Genomic DNA, 27,746 nt, shown 5'->3' on the forward strand with positions numbered 1-27,746 from the left:
TTTTTGTGGCAGCACCGTACTGTTCAGTCTTTTGTATATAACTTGAAATCTGGAACTTTGATGCCTCCAGCTTTGCTTTTCTTTTTCAATGTTGCTTTGGCTATTCAAGGTCTTTTCTGATTCCAAACAATCCAAATTTTAGGATTGTTTGTTTCACTTGTGTGAAAAACGCTGTTAGTATTTTGGTAAGGATTTCATCAAATATGTAGATTGCTTTGGTAATATACACATTTTAATATTTTTCCTTCCAGTCCATGCCCATACAATGTTTTCCCATTTCTTTGTGTCCCCTTCAAATTATTTCATCGGTGTTATATAGTTTTCAGAGCACAGGTCTTTCACCTCATTGATTAGGTTTATTCCTGAGTTTCTTAATATTTTTGGTGCTTTTGTAAGTGGGACTAGTTCCTTAATTTTTCTTTTCTGTTGCTTCATAATTTGTGTACAGAAATGCAACCGATATTCTGCATATTGATTTTGTATCCTGTGTCTTTACTGAATTCGTGTATCATTTCTAGCAGTTTTTTGGTGGAGTCTTTTGAGTTTTCTATGTAGAGTTTCATGTCATCTGCAAATAGTAAAGTTTTACTTCTTCCTTGCCTATTTGGATGACTTTTATTTCTTAATGTTGTCTGATTGCTATGGCTAGAACTTCCAGTACTATGTTGAACAACAGTGGTGAGAGTCCCTGTCTTGTGACCTTGTTCCTGACCTTAGGGGAAAAGCTCTGTTTTTCCTCATTAAGCATGATGTTCACTGGGTTTTTCACATGTGGCCTTTATTATGTTGAGGTATGTTCCATCTGACTCTGCTTTGTTGAGGATTTTTATCATGAATGGATTTATACATTGTCGAATGCTTTTTTCTGCATGCATTAGAATGGTCATACTGTTTTAATCCTTTCTTTCATTATTGTGCTGTATCACATTGATTTGTGAATATTTAACTACCTTTGCAACTCAGGAATAAATCCCACTTAATTGTGGTGAATGATTCTTTAATGTATCATGGAATTGGTTTGCTAGTATTTTATTGACAATTTTTGCGTCCATCTTTGTCAGAGATACTGGCGTGTAGTTGTTGATTTTAGTGGATTCTTTATCTGGTTTTGGTATCAGGGTAATGCTGCCCTCATAGGATGAATTTGGAAGATTTCCTTCCTTTTCTATTTTTTTGAATAGTTTGAGAATAGGTATTAACTCTTTCTTAAATGTTTGGTAGATTTGGGGCACCTGAGTGGCTCACTTGGTTAAGTGTCCAGCTCTTGATTTTGGCTCAAGTCATGCATGATTTCACAATTCATGAGTTGGAACCCCACATGGGGATTCTCTGTTTCCCTCTCTCTCTGCCTGTCTCCCGCACTCACTCTCTCTGTCTCTGTCTCTCTCTCAAAAATAAATAAGTAAACTTAAAAAAATTTTTTTTAATGTTTGGTAGATTTACCTGTGAAGTCATCTGGCCCTGGACTTTTCTTTGTTGAGAGATTTTGATTACTGATTCAACTTCTTTGCTGGTTGTTAGTTGGTTCAAGTTTTCTGTTTCTTCTGTTTCAATTTTGATAGTTTATATATTTCTAAGAATTTATCCATTTCTTCCAGGCTCCCCTAGTATTCAAATTAATGCAAATTAGAATAATAACTGAGAATTTTTCAATTGTTAACTTGTTTCTCATATAGGCACTTTTATCCTCTGCTGGTTGCATTATACATTGGTAATGACCTTTCTTCAGGGCAGTTGACAGTATATTTCAGGAACCTTTGAACATGTAATGTACTTTTAGAAATCTGTCCTGAAACATACAGGGGGTTTTCTTTGTGGTTTTGGGTTTTTTTTTTTTCTTCTAAGTAATCTACACTCAGTGTGGGGCTCAAATTCATGACCCTGAGTTCAAGATTTACTTGCTCTTTGGACTGAGCCAGCTATGTGCCCCTAAAGATACAGTATTTTATGTATAATGAGTTTATTTAACCAAAATAGTATTCATTACAGTGAAAAATGGAATCCACAAAAGGACTGTTTCTCCATTAAAAATTATGGTTCTCAGAAAAAAGTACAGATGTGATGAGATGTCAGCAACAGATTATTTTATACAGTGAATGTTGTACTTTTTAAATTAAAGAACAGAAGGTGGAAAGTAGAGTTAGTGAATGGAAACTTGAGTTTGAGCAGCTTGGCTCTGAAAGGGAGGTAGGAAATGGGGGAAGTCAAGTAGTGTAAAGAGAAGAAAATGAATATAAGTTGGAAGATGTTTATAGACTACAGGGAAGAAACCAATAGGGACATAAATATTTTAGGTATTTGTGTGGCAGTGTGTACTTTTCCTTTAGGCCAAGGAAATGCTGAAAATAGTTGGAGATCCTATTAAGACACAGACACCCTCCAGGGTACCTGGGTGGCCCAGTTGGGTAAGCATCTGACTTCGGCTCAGGTCATGATCTTGCTGTATGTGGGTTTGAGTCCCGTGTTGGGCTCTGTGCTGATGGCTTGGAGCCTGGAGCCTGCTTCAGATTCTGTCTCCCTCTCTTTCTGCCCCTCCCTTGCTCTCTCTCTCTCTCTCTCTCTTTCTCTCAAAAATAAATAAACATTAAAAATATGTATATAAGGCTTAGACCCAGATAGTAGTGCGTTGCTTAAAAACTCTTCCAGTGTCTTTGTCTTTGATGAGTAAGAAAGACAAAAAGAAGAGTAGAATGGGGAATACCAAGAAAAATGAAGAGAGAAACTGCCTTATAAACTATGAGGATGTCAGTCATCAAGATTATTAGCCTTTGGGGAACTTTAAGGGTGAGTCTGATTGATGACCAGATCATATACATTCTTAATATCCATTTCTTTGTCCTTTTCCCCTCTGTTAGCATATGGCTAATTCAGTTTTCACCTAGATATTTAGTAATGATAATACATTTGTATTAATGCAGGTGATGATCACAGTTTTTAAAAACACTAAACTGGTTATTTAATAAACAATTTTTTAATTTAAGGGAGGAGAAGACTGAACAGTTGTTGGACTGTAAACAAGAACTTGAGCAAATGGAAATAGAACTAAAAAGGCTGCAACAAGAGGTTTGTACCTGAAACTTGATTATATGGGACCAGTAAGTAATTAGAAGTTTATTTTTCTCCTTATAATTTATAGCCTTTACCTTAATGTTTTATGAGGTTACTAAGGCTTACAAATGACTTTTTCAGTGTTTTTATGTTCTAATATGCCCAAACTGGAAATCATAGTCTTTGGACTTTGCTTTTTCTTTATCAGTGCTATTCAACCTTTGCTGGAATTCAGAAGAGATTCTTAGGACTTGGGTAGTTCCAGGTTTCTCTTTTCATGTATTTGGTTTGTGTGGGCTTGGAAACTAGAATAACCCTACTCTAAACTGTGTTGCTTTATGTGTATCTCCCTAGGGCTCTGCTCCTTGGTAGTACTTTATGTTAACTTATATATGACACAATGCTTTTTAATTTTTTACTCTTTTCCTTTTAAATCAGATCAAAATTTTTACCTTTTGAAAATTATTTTTATTTTACTAAAGTTTTTTGTTTTTTCATCTTGAAGAAAGATTGCTTAAGAATTCACTTTTTTAGGGGGTGCACCTGGGTAACTTAGTCATTTAAATGTCTGACTCTTGAATTCACTTCGGGCCATGATCTCATGGTTTGTGAGTTTGAGCCCTGTGTCGGGCTCTGCACTGACAGTGTGGAGCCTGCTTGGGATTCTCTTTCTCCCTCTCTCTCTGCCCTTCTCCCACTCGTGCTGTCCCCCCCCCCCACGTTCTCTCTTTCTGTCTCAAAATAAATAAATAAACTTAAAAAAGAAGAATTTGCTTTTTCAAATGTTTGTTTCATTTTTATTTGGAGGTAGTGTACCATGTCTTCTTTTACCCATAAATGGTAAGGATTATGGTAAGGCTAGATCATTATTTCTTCTCCTTATTTCCCTTAATTTGCTATTTTAAATTCAGGGATTTCTCCACTTACAGGATCATAAACTTGGACCTTTCTAGATGAATGAGATGGGAATCAGAGTCTTCATTTCTAGTATGCTGTGCCTGCTATTTTCTTTCTGATAGCATGGGTTTTTGTATTTGTGCTTACTGTAAAACAGTGGTTCTCAATCTTTTTTATCTTGAGGCTCTTTTCTACTATTAAAAATTAATGAGGATTGTTTGATGTGGATTGTATCTACTTTCTATATTTGAAATTAAAGTTTAGAATTTGAAAAACATTTAATTAAAAATAATGCTTAACCTATTCCATGATAACATGAAAATTACCTGCTTATAATCATTATTTTCCAAAAGAAAACAAAAAAAAAGAATGTTGGTACTCTTACATTTTTGCAAGTCTCGCTCTTTTTTTTTTTTTTTTTTTTAAATCATTTTTGCAAATCTCTTTAATGCCTAGCTTAACTCAAGACTACTAAATTCTCTTATCTTCTTTCTGCATTGAGTCTGCCATGTAGCCTCTGGAAAACTCCACTCTGCCCTCATGAGAGAATATTGGTGAAAAAACCAAATACTGGTTTGGTGTTATAAAAATGGTTTTGACCTCAAGAACATGAAACCCTTTCAGAGCCCCACAGATGTCTCTGGATCATAGTTTGATAACTTGTCCTAAAAGATTATAAGAGGGCTATTAAAGAATGAATTTTAATACTTGTCTTAAATTTATTTTAATGTTTTTATTTATTTCTGAGAGAGAGAGAGAGACAGCGCGAGCAGGGGAGGGTCAGAGAGAGAGGGAGACACAGAATCTGAAACAGGCTCCAGGCTTTGAGCCAGCTGTCAGCACAGAGCCCGGCACGGGGCTCTGTCCCACAAACCGTGAGATCATGATCTGAGCCAAAGCTGGATGCTTAACCGACTGAGCCACCCAGGCACCCCTAATACTTGTCTTAAATGTTGTTAAGATAAACACTAATCATATGCAACTAATCATTCACTTGGAAGTTTTGAAAAACTCAGCAGGATTTTGGTATGTTATAACACATCTGGATAGAAATGTAATTTCTCTAAAGTAACTAATGATCAACTTTAGTAATACTATTTGCCTCTTCTGTGTTTTCATTATCCGTTATCTGAAAGTTAACTTTTGCACCTTAAATTAATTGCAGATGGTTATGTTAACTAGAGGTTAATAACTTATTTTAAAATATCCTGAGTACTTTTTAGACTCCTAAATAGTGGTCATGATATAAAAATTTATATGTAAATTTAAAAATAATTTGTATTCTTGATTTTTTAGAAAAGACTTCATGTATCTCCCCATCCCATTTTGTTTTATAGATTTATTTTCTTTTGACAGGTTTTAACTCACTTTATTTTTCTCGTATAAAACTATGTGGTGGCCACAGCTGGAGCTTTGTTCCTCTGCATGGAGACTCTGGTGTGGGTCTTCACAAAATGGTCAGTGAATTGCTGATAGGGTAACTTGATGAACACAGTTTCTTTCCAGAGGACAGGAGTGACATAGCTGTAGGTCCTGAAAATGGCATCAGAACTGGCCTTGGCAAAGTTGCCCAAGGTGACAGTGCAGCCCCTGGCTGAGGTGCAGCAGACATCAATACTGTCCATCATCAACAGCTTTTTTATATCTGCCCCTTTTAAAAAATAATTGAGATATAGTGTACATACCATAAAATTCACACTTGTGAAGCATACAAATCATTGGCTTTTTCCTTTTAGTAAATTCATTGAGTTGTGCAATGAGAGATGATCAATATGAAAATAAAAATATTAAAATATTAATATTTGTTTATATTTAGAATATGAATTTGCTTTCGGATGCTCGTTCTGCTAGAATGTACCGAGATGAATTAGATGCACTTCGAGAGAAAGCAATCAGAGTGGATAAGCTTGAAAGTGAAGTCAGCAGATATAAAGAAAGACTACATGATATTGAATTTTATAAGGCAAGAGTTGAGGTATGTTTCATAATTTAAACTATTCACAATTATTTTGATTAAAAGTTGGGTTTTTCACAATGCATGTAATAAGCTTAAGGCACTTTTGAAATGTTGAACAAACTGTAAATACTTCTAAGTGCTTATTTTATGGTAGATCAACATATTGCTGATACTTGTATAAAGGGATCTCTGGACATCACTAATTTTATTGAACTGTTTCAAGTTCTTTCATTCTCTTATTTAGTATTATAGGTAGGGAATACTTGAAGTCCTTCCCTCATAGTCAGAATAAAGTATATACTTCTACTAATGTCAAACTTGTTTCTAGAAGCAAAAGCAAAGCATGTTTCTGATCACTGTTCAACTCAGAATACTAAAGTAGGATTAATGAAGGTACTCTCTCAATCTGTCTGTTAATAATATGGGAGTGGGTGTGTTTGTGTGTGTATGTGTGTGTGTAGAAAAGATCACTGTTCTTAACAGTTGCAGTTTAGTGTTACATGAAGTTGAGTTTGACAGCAAGAATTTGACAGTTCTACATTCTGTTTTTCTTTCTGAGTTAATTTCTTCATTTCTTCAAACAGAGGAGAGTTTTATCAGTTTCAGTATGGTGATAAGAAGGAAGGAGTGTGCAAAATCAAGAAGTGAAAACATTATAACAGAAAGTAGTTAGAACATTTTCACCTGAAAGTTACCAGAAAATAGACTAAGTAGGTAGCAAAGATAAGGTGCACATTAATTCTTTGCCGTTTATTGAAATGCTATATGCATGGTACTGTTAAGAGATCCTTATAAATGCCACTGTTTTAATATATTTTCTTTTAAATATATAAACCTTTGGCATATAGTTGAGCAAGGAAGATTTGTGAACACGTCTTCAAAACATATGTATAGATTTTAAGCATGTTCTCGATATGTTTATGTAAAATATTTATTGATAGAGCCTTAGTTTATGGTCTATGTGAATCTTAGTGCAGGTCTTGGTATTTTATTCAGAAATCCAAGCCCTTCACTTTCAAGTTACAGTTCACATAGAAATCTTTAAGTCTATTTCAGCAAAAAAAAAAAAAATTAAGCTCTGGTTCTATGGAGATTTATTTGTGTGTTAAATATCACAAAGACTGCTTATACTTAGTTCCTTATTCTTGTGACTAAAGGAATTTAAACATACCCTGACAATTTTATGTGAAATTATAATTGTGTTACTCATCCTAGATAAGAACTGAGTATTATGTTTGCATAATAGCAATAGCATAATAAATTCTGAGGGGAGAAAATGAAACCAGGAAAACATTAACTGTGTCTCTATTTTCAGTAGCTTTTACTCTTGCATAAAGAACTACTGATAAAGACAGCTTAATGTCTTATTTTACAGTAAAGAATTTTTGTTTCAGAGCTTTGAAAAATTAACTGATACTAACATATTTGTGATAAAGCCTATTTGAAATTTTTATAGGAATTAAAAGAAGACAATCAAGTTTTATTAGAAACAAAAACCATGTTGGAAGATCAATTAGAAGGAACTAGAGCTCGTTCTGATAAATTACATGAATTAGAAAAAGAAAATTTACAACTAAAAGCTAAACTGCATGATATGGAAATGGTAAGTAATATAAGGTTGATTAGTTGCATGGCCTCTAAGGAAGTCTCTCAGATTGATCTGATTTCCTCATAATGACAATGATGGGTAGCTCCTTGTGGCTTTAACAGAGAAGAGGTAACTAAATAAATTAGAAGCTTCCAATTCTGTATAAAAACAGTAGCAGTACAAATTTTTGCTTTTGTTAGAGAGAGGTATTAGTTATTAATTTTGTCTTCTTTGAAAAAACCCTAATAAGTTGTGTAAACATGCCTTTAAAATATAGAAATAAAACAATTTGCTGAAATTTAGCATTGGGTCAGATATCACTTATTATATCACTAAATATCTTAGAATATACGAAGAAGTTTTCAGTATTCCTGAGGGTCACTTTAAAGGAATATCAAATACCTGAACAATATAATGACCAGTATTAATAGTTATAACTGATTATTGCCTTCAAACTGAAAATTTTAAGGAACTCAAAAAATATCCTTTATTATTATTCAGCTTCTGACAAATAAAAGTTTAAAGTCATAGAACATATTTAGCTTGAAATTGTACTGTTTCTTAGCTTTCATTTCTTTTCCTACTCCCTGACAATAAAAAAGGAACGTGATATGGATAGAAAAAAGATTGAAGAATTAATGGAAGAAAATATGACATTGGAAATGGCACAGAAACAAAGTATGGATGAATCATTACATCTTGGCTGGGAGCTGGAACAAATATCTAGAACTAGCGAACTTTCTGAAGGTACTCCCAATATTTTTTAAATTTAAATGCACAGATGAATACATGAAGTTGTATTTATGTTTACATTTTGGGATTTTTTTATTTTCCCCAACCAGAGATGTCTAAGAGCCCAGATGTCTTCCTAGATAAAATTTCACAGAGTAGTGTGTTTACGTCCACATTCCTGGGTCTTGTTCTTATCTTTGCACATCTTACAGCTCAACGTTATGAGTGTAGTAACAGATTTGATCAGTTGTTTAGGCACTGTTTCATATTAACATCATAGGAAACTGAGATACCAAGTTTATTTATTTTGAGAAATAAAACCATTTGCTAAATAAAATATATAAGTCATATTAGCTGGTCACTGTGTTCTTTAACTATAGACAAACCTAAATAGGAAGTCAAAACATAGTGGGAAGATTCTTAGGTGAGTATATAGCCAGAAGAAAGCAAGTTAAGGATCTTCATGGCTACTGTCATCAATATATGTACTCTTCATTTTTTTTTCCACCAGGAAGTTACAATTTTTTATTCATATGCTGCTAAAGACAGTTTCTTTTTTTTTTAAGTAGTTTATTGTCAAGTTGGTTTCCATATAACACCCAGTGCTCATCCCAACAAGTGCCCTCCTCCATGCCCATCACCACCCTTCCCCTCTCCACCACACCCATCAGCCCTCAGTTTGTTCTCAGCATTCAAAAGACTCTCATGGTTTGCCTCCCTCCCTCTCCCCAACTATGTTTCCCCTTCTTCTCCCCCATGGTCCTCCATTAAGTTCCTCCTAATCCACCTGTATGTGCAAACATGGTATCTGTCCTTATCTGCCTGACTTATTTGGCTCAGCATAACACCCTCAAGTTCCATCCATGTTGCTACTCATGGCCAGATTTCATACTTTCTCATTGCCATGTAGTATTCCATTTTATAGATAAACCACATCTTCTTGATCCATTCGTCCACTGATGGACATTTAGGCTCTTCCATGTTTTGGCTATTGTTGAGAGTGCTGCTATGAACATTGGGGTCCATGTGCCTCTATGCATCAGCACTCCGGTATCCCTTGGGTCAATTCCTAGCAGTGCTACTGCTGGGTCATAGGGGACTTTTATTGTTAATCTTTTGAGGAACCTCCACACTGTTTTCCAGAGGGTTGCACCAGTTTACATTCCCACCAACAGTGTGGGAGGGTGCCCGTTTCTCCACATCCTCGCCAGCATGTAGAGTCTCCTGCTTTGTTCATTGTAGCCACTTTGACTGGCGTGAGGTACGATCTCAGTGTGGTTTTGATTTGTATTTCCCTGATGAGGAGGGACGCTGAGCATCATTTAATGTGTCTGTTGGTCATCTGGATGTCCTCTTTGGAGAAGTGTCTGTTCATGTCCTCTGCCCATTTCTTCACTGGATTATTTGTTTTTTGGGTGTGGAGTTTGGTGAGTTCATTATAGATTTTGGATACTAGCCCTTTATCTGATATGTCGTTTGCAACTATCTTTTCCCATTCTGTCGGTTGCCTATTAGTTTTATAGATTGTTTCTTTTGCCATCCAGAAGCTTTTTAACTTAATGAGTTCCAATAGTTCATTTATGCTCTTGATTCCCTTGCTTTTGGGGATGTGTCAAGTAAGAAATTCCTGCGTTTGAGGTTAAGGAGTTTGTTTCCTACTTTCTCCTCTAGGGTTTTAATGGTTTCCTGTCTCACATTCAGGTCCTTTAACCATTTTGAGTTTATTTTTGTGTATGATGTGAGACAGTGATCTAGTTTCATTCTTCTGCATGTTGCTGTCCAGTTCTCCCAGCACCATCTGTTAAAGAGGCTGTCTTTTTTTCCATTGGATACTCTCTCCCGCTTTGTCAAAGATTAGTTGGCCATACATCTGTGGGCCCAATTCTGAGTTCTCTCTTCTATTCCATTGGTCTATGTGTCTGTTTTTGTGCCAATACCATACTGTCTTGATGATGACAGCTTCGTAGTAGAGGCTAAAGTCTGGGATGGTGATGCCTCCCGTTTTGGTTTTCTTCTTCATTATTACTTTGGCTATTCGGGGTCTTTTGTGGTTCCTTACAAAATTTAGGATAGTTTGTTCTAGCTTTGGGAAGAATGCTGGTGCAATTTTTATTGGGATTGCATTGAATGTGTAGATTGCTTTGGGTAGTAATGACATTTTAACTATATTTATTCTTTCAGTCCATGAGCATGGAATGCTTTTCCATTTGTTTGTGACTTTTTCAGTTTCCTTCATAAGTTTTCAATAGTTTTCATCATACAGATCTCTTGTATCCTTGGTTAGGTTTATTCCTAGGTATTTTATGTTTTTTTGTGCAATTGTGAATGGGATCAGTTTCTTGATTTCTCTTTCTATTGCTTCATTATTGGTGCATAAAAATGCAACTGATTTCTGTACGTTGATTTTGTACCCTACAACTTTGCTGAATTCATGGCAGTTCTAGTAGGCTTCTGGTGGAGTCTGTCAGATTTTCTATGTAGATTATCATGTCGTCTGCATAAAGTGAGAGTTTGACTTCTTTGCCAATTCTGATGCCTTTTATTTCCTTTTGTTGTCTGATGGCTGATGCTAGGACTTCCAGCACTATGTTAAACAACAGTGGTGAGAGTGGACATCCCTGTCGTGTTCCTGATTTCAAGGGGAAAGCTCTCAGTTTTTCCCCATTGAGGATGATGTTAGCTGAGGGCTTCTCATAGATGGCTCTTACGATGTTTAAGTAAGTTCCTTCTATCCCGACTTTCTTGAGGGTCTTTATTAAGAAGCGATGCTGTATTTTGTCAAATGCTTCTTCTGCATCTATCCACAGGATCATATGTCTTTACGTTTTAGTTTGCTAATGTGATGTATCACATTGATTGATTTGTGAATATTGAACCAGCCCTGTAACCCAGGAATGAATCCCACTTGATCTTGGTGGATCATTCTTTTTATGTGCTGTTGGATTCGATTTGCAAGTATCTTGTTGAGGATTTTTGCATCCGTATTCATCAAGGATATTGGCCTGTAGTTCTCTTTTTTTGCTGGATTTCTGTCTGGCTTGGGAATCAGAGTGATGCTGGCTTTGTATAATGAGTGCAGAAGTTTTCCTTCCATTACCATTTTTTGGAGTAGTGTGAGAGGAATGGGTATTAATTCTGTTTTAAATATCTGGTAGAATTCCCCAGGGAAGCCATCTGGCCCAGGGCCCTTATTTGTTGGGAGATTTTTGATAACTGATTCAATTTCTTCACTAGCTATAGACCTGTTCAAATTTTCTGTCTTCCCGTGTGAATTTTGGTAGTGAGTGTGTGTTTAGGAACTTGTCTGTTTCTTCTATGTTGTCCAGTTTGTTAGCATTTAATTTTTCATAGTATTTCCTGATAATTGCTTATGTCTATTTGGGTGCTCTCTCTTTTCTTTTTTCTTTTTTGCAAATAAACTATTATCTGTTTTTTGTTTTTTGTTTTTGTTTTTTTTTTTTTTTTTGCTCTCTCTTTTCTTTTTGAGAAGCTGGGCTAGAGGTTTGTCTTTTTTGTCAAAAAATCAACTCTTGGTTTCATTGATCTGTTCAACTGTTTTTTTGTTTTCTATATTTTTTATTTCTGCCCTGATTTTTATTATTTCTCTTCTCCTACTGAGTTTGGGGTGCTCTTATTGCTCTTCTTCTAGTTCCTTTAGGTGTGCTGTTAGATTTTGTACTTGTGCTTTTTCTAATTTCTTGATAGGCCTGGAGTGCAATGTACTTTCCTCTTAGGACTGTCTTTGCCACATCCCATAGAGTTTCAATTGTATTTTCATTTTCATTTGCTTCCATATATTTTTAAATTTCTTCTCTAATTACCTGATTGGCCCATTCAGTCTTTAGTAAGGTGTTCTTTAACCTCCATGTGTTTGGAGGTTTTCCATACTTTTTCCTGTGGTTGATTTCCACTTTCATAGCATTGTGATCTGAAAGTGTGCATGGTATGATCTCAATTCTTTTATATTTATTGAGGGCTGCTTTATGTCCCAGTATGTAATCCTTCTTGGAAAATGTGCTAAGCGCACTTGAGAAGAAAGTGAATTCCATGGCCTCAGGATACAGAGTTCTAAATAAATATGTCATGTCCATCTGGTCCAATGTGTCATTCAAGTCCTTTGTTTCTTTAGTGATTTTCTGTCTGGTTGATCTATCCATTGCTGTAAGTGGAGTATTAAAGTCCCCCGCGGTTAGCACATTCTTATCTATAAGATTGTTTCTGTTTGTGATTAATTGTTTTATGTATTTGGGTGCTCCCGTATTCGGTGTGTAGACATTTATAATTGTTAGTTCTTCCTGATGGATAGACCCTGTAATAATTATATAATGCCCTTCTTCATCCCTTGTTACTGTCTTTACTTTAAAGTCCAGTTTGTTTGATATAAGTATAGCTACTCCAGCTTTCTTTTGACTTCCAGTAGCATGAGATATATTTCTCCATCCCCTTACTTTCAATGTGAAGGTGTCCTCAGGTCTAAAATGAGTTTCTTGGGCCGCCTGGGTGGCTCAGGTAGTTAAGCGTCCGACTTTGGCTCAGGTTATGATCTTAACCATTCATGGCTTCAAGCCCCACGTCGGGCTCTGTGCTGATAGTTAGCTCAGAGCCTGAAGCCTGCTTCTGATTCTATGTCTCCCTCTATCTCTGACCCTCCCCTGCTCAGGCTGCCTCTCTCTCTCTCTCAGAAATAAATAAAACATTAAAAAAGGTTTTTAAATGAATAAATAAATAAAATAAAACAAAATGAAATGAGTTTCTTGTAGACAGCAAATAGATGGATTTTGTTTTTTTAATCCATCCTGCTACCCTATGTCTTTTGATTGTGGAATATTTAGTCCATTTACATTCAGTGTTATTATTGAGAAATAGGGCGTTAGAGTCATTGTGTTCTTTGTAGGATTCATGCTTGTCGTGGTGTCTCTGCTACCTTGCATTCCTTGCAATATTTTCCTCATAGAGTCTCCGTCAGGATTTCTTGTAGGGCTGGTTTAGTGGTGATGAATTCTTTCCATTTTTGTTTATTTGGGAAGACCTTTATCTTTCCTTCTGTTCTGAATGACAGGCTTGCTGGATAGAGGATTCTTGGCTGCATATTTTTTCTGTTCATCACATTGAAGATTTCTTGCCATTCCTTTCTGGTCTGCCAAGTTTCAGTAGGTAGGTCTGTAACCACTCTGATAGGTCTCCCTTTGTATGTTAGGGCCCTTTTCTCCCTAGCTGCTTTCAGAATTCTCTCTTTGTCCTTGTATTTTGCCAGTTTCACTATGATATGTTGTGCAGATGATCGATTCAGGTTACATCTGAGGGGAGTTCTCTGTGCCTCTTGGATTTCAGTGTCTGTTTCCTTCCCCATATTGGGGAAGTTTTCAGCTATAATTTGTTCAAGGACTCCTTCAGCACCTTTCCCTCTCTCTTCCTCTTCTGGGATTCCTATGATAAGGATATTGTTACATTTGATTGTATCGCTGAGCTCTCGAACTCTCCTATCGTGTTCCTGGATCAGTTTATCTCTCTTTTTCTTGGCTTCCTACTTTTCTATAGTTATGTCTTTTAATTCACCTATTCTCCTCTCTGCCTCTTTAATCCATGCTTTGGACACCTTCATTGTATTATGTATATCATTTATAGCATTTTTTAATTCATCACAACTATTTTTAAGTTCCATAGTCATTGTAGCCATAGTTTCTCTGATGTCTTCCATGTCTTTTTCAAGCCCAGCGATTAATTTTATGACTGTGGTTCTAAATTCTTGTTCAGTTATGTTGCTTATATCTGTTTTGAGCAGTTCTTTAGATGTCATTTCTTTCTGGAATTTCTTTAGAGGAGAGTTCTTCCATTTCATCATTTGGCTAACTTTCTGTCTCTTTTTAGTTTTAAAAGCTTGTTATGCACTCTGCACCTGCGAGTCCTGCTGTATTAAAGAAGGCTCTTTGACTGTTCAGGGCCTGTCCTTTCAGGAAGTGTTCTTTGAATGGTGTCTCTTGATCTCTCTTGTTGAGACTTTGGTTATTTTATTTCCCTACTTGTGGTATTTGGGACTCTCCACCATGTGTACTTTGTCTTGTTTTTTGAGGTGTCCCTGGAAAAGAATACAGACAAACACAAGGGAACAAAGGCACACAAATGTAAAGACAAATCTAACAAACACCAAAATGAAAGGGAAAAAGAAAAAGAAAAGAAGGGAATAAAAAACAGGAAGGAGGAAAAACAAATAATAAAAATTAAAATTAAAAAATTTTTAAAAAAAGAAAAGAAAAAAAAACCCCAAAAGACAAAGGCCACTCTAAAAGCATTAAACTAGAATTCCCAGCTACAAATAAAGAGCCGGGTGTATGCAGTGCTGATGGAAGAGCATATACAAAGAGAGAAATCACAGGGTGGGGAGGAAGCGAAATTGGAAGAGAAATGACTAGGCAGAGAGACTAAGAGGCTTAATTCAGAGAGAGATAGAGGAGAATATGGTAAGAGGGGAGGAGAAAGAAACGTAGATAATGTTACTCAGAGAAACTATATTGTCTGATTACTCTAGAGAGAGAGAGAGAGATAAAAAGGTAGCAGTGGAGGTGTAGAATATACATCTAGAGAATGGATTGAATGTGACTGTTTAAGCAAACCAGTGACCAGAGTGCCCATTCCAGCAGAGGGTAGGGATATGAATGAGACAAGGGAAAATATCTGAAGAGAAAGAATTGATCTAGAATTAATCATGGTAGTGCATCCATGTTGGCCTTGCCATGGGCTCTGGTAAAAATATAAAAAGCAGCTCTCTAGTGGGGATGGGCGTGGTTTGGTGTAGGCAGGTTACAGCCTCCACTCATCCCTCTGGCGGCTCCCTGAGGTCCCGCCTTGGTGGTTGTGGGGAGAAAAATGGTGGTGCCCCAGTCCCTTCTCCAACCAAGCGTTGCAACTCACTCTTTTGGGTCCATCTCCCTGTGCCGCGGGCGTAGCCAAGGTGGGCCGTGCTCTATGTCCCAAGCCACACCTCGTTTCCAGATCTTAGTCTGCACGCTCCATTGATACCACCCGAAATATAAACCCGCAGGCCGAGTCCTTCTGAGCAGTTTCAAGCTGGCTGCCTCCCCACTGGGGATCGAGCCAAGCCAGAAGAGCAGCAGTTCGGCTTCAGGCGCGCCACTTCCCCCCTGGGGTCATGCTGGTGAGCAGAGGAGCGGTTTCTCCTGTTGTCGCCTGGGACCAGTGCGTCCTGCTCAGGGTCAGCTGCACAGCCGGAAACTGGATCCCTCTGTGTCGCCAGCAGAGGTTTTTCTCTTCTCCAAGGACAGGGACAGTTTCTTGAGCAATTTTGGCCACTCTTTCTTTTCCCCTCAACTCATGTGGCTCCCCGCAAAGGTGGCTCCCTCCCTTCCCTCCGTGTCTCTGGTCCCAGCCCATTTTTATCTTCCCCAGTTTGCACTCACACTGTTATGTTTTCTCAGCGGACTCTGTCTCCTTTTCCTCCCAAACTCCTGGATTCTGTAAGAGTTCCTATGGCTTCAGGCCTTCTCCGTTTGAGAGATGGGGGTGAGTGAAATGTATGGAGCTCCCTACTTCTCCGCCATCTTGGCTCCTCGTCTGTATTCTCCATTTTCGTGCTATATGTACCAACCAGTCCAACTCAGTTGTACCCTAGAGATGATGAAAAAGACTGTCAGATAAATTGTTAGTTTTGCTCTTTTTTCCTTGTTAGGGTTATAGCTTTGTGTATGCTGATACTATTTACGTTATTGAAATTATGCCCAGGTCACATTTATTTGCATTATATTAGTTCCAGAATTCCTCAGTTACCTAGTATTAGATTATTTCACCTGCTTTCCTTCCTCCCAGATATTAAGCATGTACTACGTGTAAAGTATTAAACCCAGCTCTGCAGATATGATGGTGAGATAGACCTAGGTCTGAAAGAGTTTATAGTCTGGTGTTGATAGGATAATTACTTCTACAGATGACCTATCATATTTTTTTACCATTAGGATTTTCCTAATTTTACACGTGAGAACCTAATTCCAAATTCTGGGACCCTATGTAAATACACAGTAAGTGATGATATTCAGACAGTGAACTTTCTGAGATACATTACTTAAAATATCTGTGGAACTTTTTTATTGTATGTTTTGTGAGTTGAGTTATAAAGAAAACAATTGAGACTTAAATGTTTTCTACTTCTAGTTAAAATTACACTGTTAAGAGTTTCTTCATCTGTTATATGGGAACAATAAAATAGTATGTACCTTGTAGGATTATTGTGAGGATTGAATTTGTTACTACTTATGGAGCCATTAATAGAGTACTTTGTAAATGGTAGGCATTTGACTGTTTATTATTTTTATCATCTTCCTCATCATTACCATCATCATTATCAGTATCATCATCACAGTTCTGCAGTTTATCTTAGCTGGGGTCATATATCTGAATATTTGTTTTACTATGGTGTGGGGGTTTTTTTGTTTTTTAACTATGTAAGATAATTGCTTTCCAGAAAATTTGCAAAATGTAGACAAATATAAAGGAAGAAATTACAGTTACTGATCATTTCTGAAATCACTTTACATTTAAAAAAAATTGGCCTCCAGAATTTTTCTGCAAATAGCTATTTTAGACGTCATCAGATCAGTTTGTATACACAATTCAGGTTCTTCTTTTCACCTAAGATTATAATGTAGACATTTTCCCATGTTGTTAAATATGTGTTCTAAGGGAGCTCCTGGCTGGCTCAGTGGATAGGGTATGCAGCTTTTGGTCTTGAATTTGAGCCCCACATTGGGCATAGAGATTATTTTTTAAAAATGTTTATAAACATCCTTTTTAATTCTTTATAGTCTGACCTGAAACCTCTTTGAAATACAGTGATAGGGCGCCTGGGTGGCTCAGTTGGTTAAATGTCCAACTCTTGACTTCGGCTCAGGTCACAATCTCATAGTTTGTGAGCTCAAGCCCTACATCGGGCTCTGCCGTGACAGTACAGAACCTGCTTAGGATTCCGTCACCCTTTCTCTTTGCCCCTCCCCTGCTTGCTCTCTAGCTCTCTCTCAAAACAAATAAAAATAAACTTAAAAAACGAAGCAGTGATAGTATTGAAAGTATTACTGAGGTATATTGAGTATTGTAGTCTAACAAATCATCAGGCAAAGCTTTACTGAAGAAGACTTGGACAACTAATAGAATTTAAAAACTCAGTGACTATATGTTGTACCATTTTTTGATAAAAGATTAATAATATGCTACCTGGAACAAAAGCTAGAAAGAAGAATTGTGGCTTTCTTTATTTACAATCTGGAAGATATTTTACCATACCTAATTTTGAAAAGGACGTGTGCTTGTAGGGGTATGTTGGTGTGTGTGTGTGTGTGTTTACTTAATGATGGGAGAATTTCTGGGGCTCCTGGGTGGCTCAGTTGGTTGAGCATCTGACTCTTAATTTCAGCTCAGGTCATGATCTCACAGCATGAGTTCAAAACCCACATTGGGCTCTGTGCTGACAGTACAAAGCCTGTGTGGGATTCTCTCTCTGCCTCTCTCTGCGCCTCTCCCACTTGTGTTCATTCTCTCTTTCTCAAAATAAATAAATAAACTCTAAAAAAAATGATGGAAATTTTAAACATACACAAAAATAGATAGACTTAGAATGCCTTTATGTACTTCTCCATTTTCCTTCCTAAAATCTAGGATTTCAATATGAATTCTAGGTATCATATTTCACTTTAAATCCTAATTTTTATATCATCAGAATATTTAATGAATCTGCCTTAGGGTTATTAAGAATAGTTATTTTGGGTTTACATCATATATAGAACCAGAAACTGAGTTTTCTTACTTTAAAAATGCAGTTATGCTGAAATCGACTTAGAGATCATAGTTTTTTGGCAAAATGGTATAATGCCTCTTTCTACACTCAAGTTTAGCAGGGATTCTTTTTTTAGAGAAAGACTTTTTCAAGATAACCATTGTATACTGTCTTGACTTTCTCAGAATCAGGATTAGGAAATTAGGATTTTTGTTCCCCCTTAGACTGTTTTCCTTTAATTTTTGAAGATGTGGCTTGGACATGCTTTATACTTCTTATTTGAGAATACAGAGCAATAACCATATTTTGTACAGATAGTCTGAGAGTTTTGTGGTTAAAATGGCTTGAGTATTGTCAAGCAGTTTCTTATGGAACTAGTATTGAAAACTCTAGTCTGTTCAGTCTACGTTTTGTACTTTTGTTTCCTCTAGAATGCTTGTGGGTGCATTAAAAATTCAAGATTTACTCATCTTTTATCTATGTTTTTTAATTATGTCTATCTTATATAACTCTATAAATTTTTTATAAAGTTATGGACCAGGTGATGTAGTACATTTGCAGTCATTATTTTAAATAGTAATGAGTAAATATCGTTTTTACCAACGACAGTATTTGTCATTATTATAGCACCACAAAAATCCTTGGGCCATGAAGTGAGTGAGTTAACATCAAGTAAGTTATTGAAGTTGGAAATGGAAAACCAGAGTCTGACAAAAACTGTAGAAGAACTTCGGAGTACTATGGATTCTGCAGAAGGCAACACTTCCAAAATCCTGAAAATTGAAAAAGAAAATCAAAGACTAAGTAAAAAGGTAAATAAAAATCAATGTTTAATGTAATGTTGAATATATGTAAAAGTGTAAATAGCCCTGTGTTAGAACATTTATTTTCCAGTTTTTAATGTATTCGCAATATTATTTTAACTTATGGAAATTTTCAAACATAAATGTGAAGTGAATCAACTCCTATGCTCATTCAGGTTTAGCAATTATTAACTTACAGCCGCTCTTAATTCTGCCTTTGCTTGCTCTCTCCACAACCACTAGGATTTTGAAGTAAATCCTAGTCATGGTATCATTTCACCAATAAATATCACCTTATTTATCCCTAAAAAATGAGGAATTTTTTTAAAACAAGAACAGTGACATCACATTGAAAATTTTAATAGAGTTTGGTTAGCGTTTCAGTTTCCAAGTCTATTGGAATTTTTTTCTACATTCTGTTAAAATATGAATTGAACTAAGATTATTAGTACATTCAATCAACTGATGTGTCTATTAAGTCTTTTTTTAGTGTAAGGTTAGCTCTTTTGTTTCATTTTTTGGGGGGAGGGGGGAGAGCAACAGGAGGAAGGGCAGAGGGAGGCGAGCCTAGGATCTGAAGCCCTCTGTGCTGACAGGCTGACAACAACTCACAGTGAGATCATGACCTGAGTTGAAGTTAGGCGCTCAACCATCTGAGTTACTCAGGTGCCCGGTTTACTCCTTAATTGGTAATTTTTCTGTTGAAACAACCAGGTTGTTTAGTAGTTTTCCCATAGTCTAGATTTTGCTCTATGTCCCTTAGCAAGTTCTTTTGTTCCCTGTGGGTCGTCTTTTATCTGTAGGCTTACTCAGGTTCAAACTGAGTTTTTAGTCAAGGAGTCTGTTTCAGTCATGAGGTACATGTCTAGCTGTCTCTTTTTGTCATGTTGGTTGTCATGGAAAAGGTTTGCTTAAGGGCGCCTGGGTGGCTCAGTCCATTGAGTGACTGTCTTCCGCTCAGGTCATGATCTTGCATTTCATGGATTCATGGGTTCAAGCCTTACGCTGGGCTCTGTGCTGATAGATCTAGTCTGGAGCCTGCTTCGGATTCTTTGTCTCCCTCTCTCTGCCTCTCCCTTGCTCATAATCTTTCTCAAAAACAAATATTTAAAAACAAAATAAGTAAAATACCACCAAATTCTCTAAAAATAAACAAATAAAATAAAAATAAAATTTGGTTAAAAAAACAACTACTATCATTTTACTCTCAGGAATTCTCATGGGAAAAGCAGGGTGACTGTTTGATTCTTTTATTTACCAGTTTCCTGGTAATGAATTAGTTTTCTCATATCCTCCTGAGATAATTAATGAGTGAGGTTTTTTTTAATAGTCTTTATGAATTCATGGATTTAAAAATATTTGAAGTATTTTAGCCTACTGCATTTGTTTTTCTAACTTTCCCACCTCTTTAACCTGCTTCCTGAATCCCTGTGACACAGTCTTAGCACTCCTTGTGAGCCTCTGTGCTTTTTGCTGTTACTCAGCTCTTCTTAAACATTTCCTGCCCCAGATCTGGAAACAGCCATTTCTCCAAAAAGCCCTTGTTTCTTTTAGTGGGAAATGGTATTTAGAGACCACAATTTAAGCACTCTGAAACCTGAATGTGAACAAGGTTTTGGTTCAACAGAAATATTCCAGTTGTGCAATAGGCCAAGTAGTTTATTTTTTAGTATCTTTCTGCATACACACATATACATATTGTAGATAAATAGAATCATATCATGACAACATACATGATATTTTTTTATCATGAATATCTCCTATCACATCTCTTCCCTGGCACATGTTTCTGGGTCTTGGTCACAGTGAACAATACTGAAATAAATGTTCTTGTACATAAGCCATTATGAATTCGTTATTATTTCTGTATGTAGTCAGCCACGTTTGGTTTTTCTTTAGATTCTGGATTTCTAGATCCAGTTATGAAAATCTCCCTAATCTTTAAACCAGTGGTTTTTGAACTGCACTATGCCTCAAGATCACCTTTAAGACTTGTTACATACAAATTTCTGAGCCTCATGCCCAGAAGCTTCTAATTTGGTAGGTCTAGAATAGGAGCAAAAAAATCTCATTTCTAAGAAATTCCTGGGGCGCCTGGGTGGCTTAGTCGGTTAAGCGTCCGACTTTCGCTTCGGTCATGATCTCACGGTTCGTTGTTTCGAGCCCCGCGTCGGGCTCTGTGCTGACTGCCAGCTCGGAGCCTGGAGCCTGTTTCAGTCTGTGACTCCCTCTCTCTCTGACCCTCCCCTGCTCACGCTGTCTCTCTCTCTCTCTCTCCTAGAAATAAATAAAAACATAAAAAAAATTAAAAAAAAATAAAAAAAAGAAATTCCTGAGTGATGGTATTCCCGCTTTTTTGGAACCATGCCTTGAGAACCACTGCCTTATATTATGCAAATAGATTCCTTGATTGTCTTGCCAGATTTTTAGTCTTTTAAAACATTTTTGCATCATCTTTAACTCATTAACCAAATCTTAATAAGCATTTTATAACCAGTTTAGTGTAAAAAGTAGAAGTGAATTAGAACTAAATAGAACTTGGAACAGTTTTATTTTGGCTGTCATTCTATATAATTGGGATTGGAATTTGTAATTTGGTTTTAAAATTAGCTTTGAATTCTAATAAATTTTTAGTGATTCTAGCATTGTTTTGTAAATTCATTATATGAAAGGTATCTTTTGTAAACTGTTTTACTTGAATTCCACTGATGTATGACAACAAATGAGTTTAATTAAATAACTGTTACCCATATATTTCAGTCTTTAATGGGAGAACCAGATCATTAATTAATAGCTAAAAGCTTCCTGAACATGTTGCACTGAGTAACTGGAAAAGATTTGACTTGAGGGGCACCTGGATGACTCAGTGGGTTAAGCTTCTGGCTCCTAACTTTGGCTCAGGTCATGGTCTCACAGTTTGTGGGTTTGAGCCCCATATTGGGCTCTGCACTGGTGGTGTGGAGCCTGCTTAGGATTCTCTCTCTACCTCTCTTTCTGTCCCTCCCCCACTCAATGTGCTGTCTGTCTCTGTCAAAAAAAAAAAAAAAAGATTCAACTTGATGCTTTTGAGATATTACTAGAATGTTGTGTTCCCTATGTGGTTATCTTCCATTGATATTAAAATAGAAAAATTCAGCTTGCTTTATGTAAAGACTATTAAAATTAGACTTCTTCACTATTCGTTTAAAAGATTTTTTCACTTTTGTTTATTTTTGAGAGAGAGAGAGAGCGCACAAGTGGGAGAGGGCAGAGGTGGGGGAGACAGAATCCAAAAAAGGCCCCAGGCTCTGAGTTGTCTGCACAGAGCCTGACCTAGGGCTCAAACTCATAAACCTTGAGATCATGACCTGAGCCGAAGTTGGATGCTTAACCAACTGAGCCACCCAGGTGCCCAAGACTTTTTCACTGTTGATATAAGGATTTAAGTAGAAGTGGAATATTTTATGTAGCTAAATTTTTATTTTCCTTTATTACTTGGTTTGAATATATTATATAATAATGGGAAAATCAATAGTTTGGCATAATTTAAACTGGAATTTGCTATTTTATGCTTATTAACCACATACTTGATCATATCTTTGAAATGTATGTTTGAAAATAAATTTAAACCTAGACTATCACATTTACCTGAGTTTTCTTCAGCTCTATTTTTCCTCCATTATTATTTTTTTCTCCCTCTTTCCTTTTTTTTTTTTTTTTTTTAAGTAGGTTCCATACCCAGTGTGGAGCCCAATGCAGGGCTTCAACTCACAACCCCTGAGATCAAGACCTGAGCTGAGATCAAGAGTCAGACACTTAACCAACTGTGCCACCCAGACGCCTCTCTTTCCCTTTTAAACTTAATTCCTTTCGTTTCCTCATTAAACTTACCTTTTTCTCATCTTTTATTCATGCTTTTTATATTCTCTTCTTCCTTTTTCCCTGAAATTACTTGGCTGTGATTAAAATTTTACTTTATAAGTTTCCTCAAGCCAGAAGAGTCTTTCAATAAAATTTGTGCAGTCTTCATATAGTACATAATTATCATATATTCATTTGGATTTATTTTTCTATTTAGAAGTAGAAATGTGTCCTTCATAGATGCAGAGGAAAAAAGATAGTCATGTCTGAATATTTTATATAGCTGTTAAAATTAGCATGGAATGTTATTGAATTTCTCTACTCAGTTCTTAAATTTTACCATTTGAGTATCAAAATTGTGTTTTAGTTTTTATTCCAAGATTATCTTTTGACGTGTTTCCATTGTTGTAAAATATTTAATGTTACATTGTTTTTTGATTTAATTTTTTCTAGGTTGAAATTCTTGAGAATGAGATTATTCAAGAAAAACAAAGTCTTCAGAATTGTCAGAATTTAAGCAAGGATCTAATGAAGGAGAAGGCTCAGCTTGAAAAAACAATTGAAACACTTAGAGAAAATTCGGAAAGACAGGTTCATAAATTTCCTATTAAGCAATGTATTTTAAATTCTATTACTTAGCTACTTAAAGTTAGGCATTCTCACTTTATGCTTTAAGGAGAACTGGATATATTGAGTGACTTGCTATTTTACAGTTTCTATTACTTTTTTAGAAGTAATATGATTTGTTATTACCCAAGTATAATCCTCAGGCTACCTGTAAAAATAAAGGTTTCTATAGAGCTCCAGAATAAAAATTCTAGAGCTAAGCATGAATCTGTATTTTTACAAGGTTCTCAGGAGATTGTTTACCAAAATTAGGCCATGTTACAAAAAATTAGTTTTCAAGTGTTCCAGAGTATTTTGTTTTCTTGATGTTTTCCAAATTAGAATTCTTACACACCCACATATATACACATAAAATATAGCACATATTTATTAAGAATTCTTTGTGTATACATTGCAACATTTAATGAAAATAAAAGCTTATATTCATAGAGATATGTGTGTGCATTTCACCTATATTCCTATTTGAATTTGAAACATGTAACTATATAATCTGAAGATCACTTTGATTAATATTAAATACAGCTCTCCTCACCACTTCTTTATGTTATGAACTCCCTAAGGACAGAACTTTTATGACCTGGAAGTACATGTACAGAGTGGTCTGTGACAAATACTTCTCAGAATTAAAAATATTAGCACTCTTTTATGTTCTGATTTCACTTAATTTTTCAATTGGAAAAACTGTAATTTAAAATATTTAGTTTATGCTAATTTACATTTTTAATTTTCTCCTTTTTTTTTTCAATTAGATTAAAATACTGGAACAGGAAAATGAACATCTGAATCAAACTGTGTCTTCTTTGAGACAGCGGTCCCAGATAAGTGCTGAAGCAAGGGTGAAAGACATTGAAAAAGAAAATAAAGTTCTCCATGAATCTATCAAAGAAACAAGTAGCAAGTTAAGCAAGATTGAATTTGAAAAAAGACAAATTAGAAAAGAATTGGAACATTTTAAAGAGAAAGGAGAACGGGCAGAAGAACTTGAAAATGAGTTGCATCATCTAGAGAAAGAAAATGAATTGTTACAGAAAAAGATAACCAATTTAAAAATTACTTGTGAAAAAATTGAGGCCTTAGAACAAGAAAATTCAGAGCTAGAAAGAGAAAATAGAAAATTGAAAAAGACATTAGATAGCTTTAAAAACCTAACTTTTCAGTTAGAATCCCTAGAAAAAGAGAATTCCCAACTAGATGAGGAAAACTTAGAACTACGAAGGAATGTGGAATCTTTGAAGTGTGCAAGCATGAAAATGGCTCAGCTACAACTAGAAAATAAAGAACTGGAAAGTGAAAAAGAGCAGCTTAAGAAGGGTTTAGAACTCATGAAAGCATCTTTCAAGAAAACAGAACGCTTAGAAGTTAGCTACCAGGGTTTAGATACAGAAAATCAAAGACTACAGAAAGCTCTAGAAAATAGCAATAAAAAAATTCAGCAGTTAGAGAGTGAGCTACAAGACTTAGAGATGGAAAATCAAACATTGCAGAAAAACCTAGAAGAGTTAAAAATATCAAGCAAAAGACTAGAACAGCTAGAAAAAGAAAATAAATCATTAGAGCAAGAGACTTCTCAACTGGAAAAGGATAAGAAGCAACTGGAGAAGGAAAATAAAAGACTCCGACAACAAGCAGAAATAAAAGATACCACATTAGAAGAAAATAATGTGAAAATTGGAAATTTGGAAAAAGAAAACAAAACTCTTTTCAAAGAGATCAGTATTTATAAAGAATCCTGCATTCGTCTGAAAGAATTAGAGAAAGAAAATAAGGAGCTTGTGAAAAGAGCAACTATTGATATAAAAACTTTAGTTACATTACGAGAGGTAAATACAGTTACCTAAATTTAAGGAAAAAAATTTTATATTTTTAATTCAAGGCTTTGTTAAGTTTTATTGGAATCCATCAGAAATTTACATCATCTGCTTATGGTCCAAAGTAGAAATTTGGATTTAGAATTAGAGTTTCTGAATTTTCCTACTTTTGTTATACCAAGAAGTACATGCCTATTTTATTTTTAAGATATCGTAGTATAAGGTTTCCATGTGGTATCTCACTTATTACATTATAATTTTATGTTTTATTTCAAAATAATATTAAAATATTTGATCAAGACTTACTGAATTCTAAAGTGTAATAGGAAGCATAATAGCTACTATTTATTGAATGCTAACTATATGCCAGGCACTGGGCTAAGGACTTCAGAAATTGTATTTATTTACATAATTTTTACAGCTAATCCTCTATAGATAAGATCCCCATTAGATTAGAAAGCAAAAGAGATATTAAGTAACTTACTCAGGACACTCAGCTAATAAATAGCAAAGTTGGATTGTTGGATTCAAATCCAGATCTTTCAGACTCCAAATTCCTATGAACTATGCTCTCTAAGCCTGAGAATGCAAATCAGATTGAACTTTAAGAGTCAGCACTACACAATTGGTAGTTGCTTGGAGCTGTGTGTTGAAGAGTTGTGAAATTTTCTGGAGTAGATTGGCAGTAGATCCAAGTGGAACATGATGTAGATCATGTTCATGTTCTTCATAGCATACTTGGCCTTTTTTTTTTTTTTTTTTTTTTTTTTGCTATCCCTATGCTTTACTCTGTATGATAACTCTTTTAAGTTCAGTTAAAAAGTTTCTTTGCATTCTGGCAGAACATCATCACATTGGGAAGTCTGCGTTTCTGCTAACGAGGCATTGGGGACCCATTATTAGCTTTTTGTTTCTTTCTGTTGTTGTGCTGTCCTACAGACATGAACAAGGTTCCTCCTGTCTGAACTTCTAAGAGTGTCTCCTAGTTCTTCAAATCAGTATGTTCTTCAGATCAATATGTTAGACCTTTTCCACTGGCAGAGAGATGCTTGTGGTGGGAGAAGGGTATTGCATACAGCATATATTCATAGGGAGAAATATGTACTAAAGTTCTAGCTCATTATTAAAAAGTTAATGGATAAGTGTTCTTTTTCTCACAACTTTCAAACCTAAAGTGTTCACAAATAAAGTTTCTCCTTTTAGTTTTTAATACAAAAAATTACAAGTAATATTAGCAAAAAATAAAAACCCCAAAAAACCGGAAAGTAAAACCATATTGTTTGAACTAGGTTATTTTGTTGCTTAACTACTTGTTAGTGATGAAGGAAAAATTTAACAATAACATTTCTGTTTTTCCTGGTTTGAATTATATATATGTATTCCTGGATAGTGGTAGTTACGATCTTGGATGAATTTCTTAGATGTTCATGGTCATGACACTTATGTGAGTCTTGCATTCCTTTTAAAATAAGGATTTGGTGTGTGAAAAATTGAAGACTCAGCAAATGAATAATGATCTCGAAAAATTAACTCATGAGCTTGAAAAGATAGGGTTAAATAAAGAGCGACTCTTGCATGATGAGCAGAGTACTGATGACAGGTGAGTATTAAATCTGTTTCACAAACAGTTAAAATTATTGTTATTTTTTTGCTCAAACCTTCTCTCCTATACTAGCTACAGAATATTTACATATTTCACCCTTTTTCTGGTTTCTCTCTTCCCATAGAGAAAGTTCTATAAGAAAAAAAGTAAAAACTCAGATAAACACAACCTAATACAATAAAAATGCTAAAATGTTACTATAATAGTTACATAATAGGGAAACAAGAAGCCACTCATGTAGCAGAAGAGCAGAGACTACCTATGAAAGTAAAATGAGACATTAACAACAAACCCTCTCTCTTGAAATACGAAGTTAGTTTTTATTTGAATCATGTGCTTAAATGCCTCAATTCTTTATATTGTGTGCCAAAAGTGGACTTAAAGAGTGAGAGGAGAAATATGAAACAAAGGAAAATACGCTGAAGTAACTAAGGTATAAAAATAATGTGGAGGGGTATCTGGGTGGCTCAGTCAGTTAAGCGTCTGGTTCTTGATTTTGGCTCAGGTCATGATGTAAGGGCTCATGGTTTCGAGCCCTGTGTCAGGCTCTGTGCTGACAGCATGGAGCCTACTTAGGATTCTTTCTTTCTCTCTCTTTCTGCCTCTCCTTCTCTATTTCTTTCTCTCTCTCTCTCTCTCTCTCTCTCTGTCTCTCTCAAAAGAAGTAAACATGAAAAAGAAAATAATGTGGAATGGGCCGCCTGGGTGGCTTAGTCTGTTAAGCGTCTGAGTCTTGATCTTGGCTCAGGTCTTGATCTTATGGTTGTGAATTCAAGCCCCACATTGGGCTCCACACTGGGCATGAAGCCTACTTTAAAAAATAATAAAAATAATGTGGAAAAGTAAGGTGACAAACAATAAAAAATTACGTTATATGCCCTTTAATTTCGAGAATGATTAATATAAGGTTAAAAAATTTTTCTCCCATGGTAATTACAGTCTTTCAAACAGTTAATCAGATTTTTTTTTAGTATGTTTTATTTTGTGTTTTTTTTTTTTTGAGGATGAAATAAATGTTTTATTTTATTTTATTTTTTTTACAAATAGTTTATTGTCAAATTAGTT

General features: G+C 35.5%; 1 protein-coding gene across 1 annotated transcript in view; it reads left to right on the plus strand.

The window, feature by feature from the left end:
• The window catches only part of CCDC88A (coiled-coil domain containing 88A), a 141,801-nt gene that overhangs the window by 72,126 nt on the left and 41,929 nt on the right, over positions 1-27,746 (plus strand). The window contains exons 9-16 of the mRNA XM_039249199.1: positions 2,982-3,063; positions 5,762-5,920; positions 7,359-7,505; positions 8,093-8,237; positions 18,628-18,812; positions 23,097-23,234; positions 24,020-25,090; positions 26,551-26,678. Coding sequence (XP_039105130.1) covers positions 2,982-3,063; positions 5,762-5,920; positions 7,359-7,505; positions 8,093-8,237; positions 18,628-18,812; positions 23,097-23,234; positions 24,020-25,090; positions 26,551-26,678 — 2,055 coding nt within the window. The remainder of the gene's footprint in view (positions 1-2,981; positions 3,064-5,761; positions 5,921-7,358; positions 7,506-8,092; positions 8,238-18,627; positions 18,813-23,096; positions 23,235-24,019; positions 25,091-26,550; positions 26,679-27,746) is intronic.

This window comes from Hyaena hyaena, unplaced genomic scaffold, assembly GCF_003009895.1.
Source record: "Hyaena hyaena isolate Hyena2069 unplaced genomic scaffold, ASM300989v1 scaffold_332, whole genome shotgun sequence".
NCBI classification, from domain to species: Eukaryota; Metazoa; Chordata; class Mammalia; order Carnivora; family Hyaenidae; genus Hyaena; species Hyaena hyaena.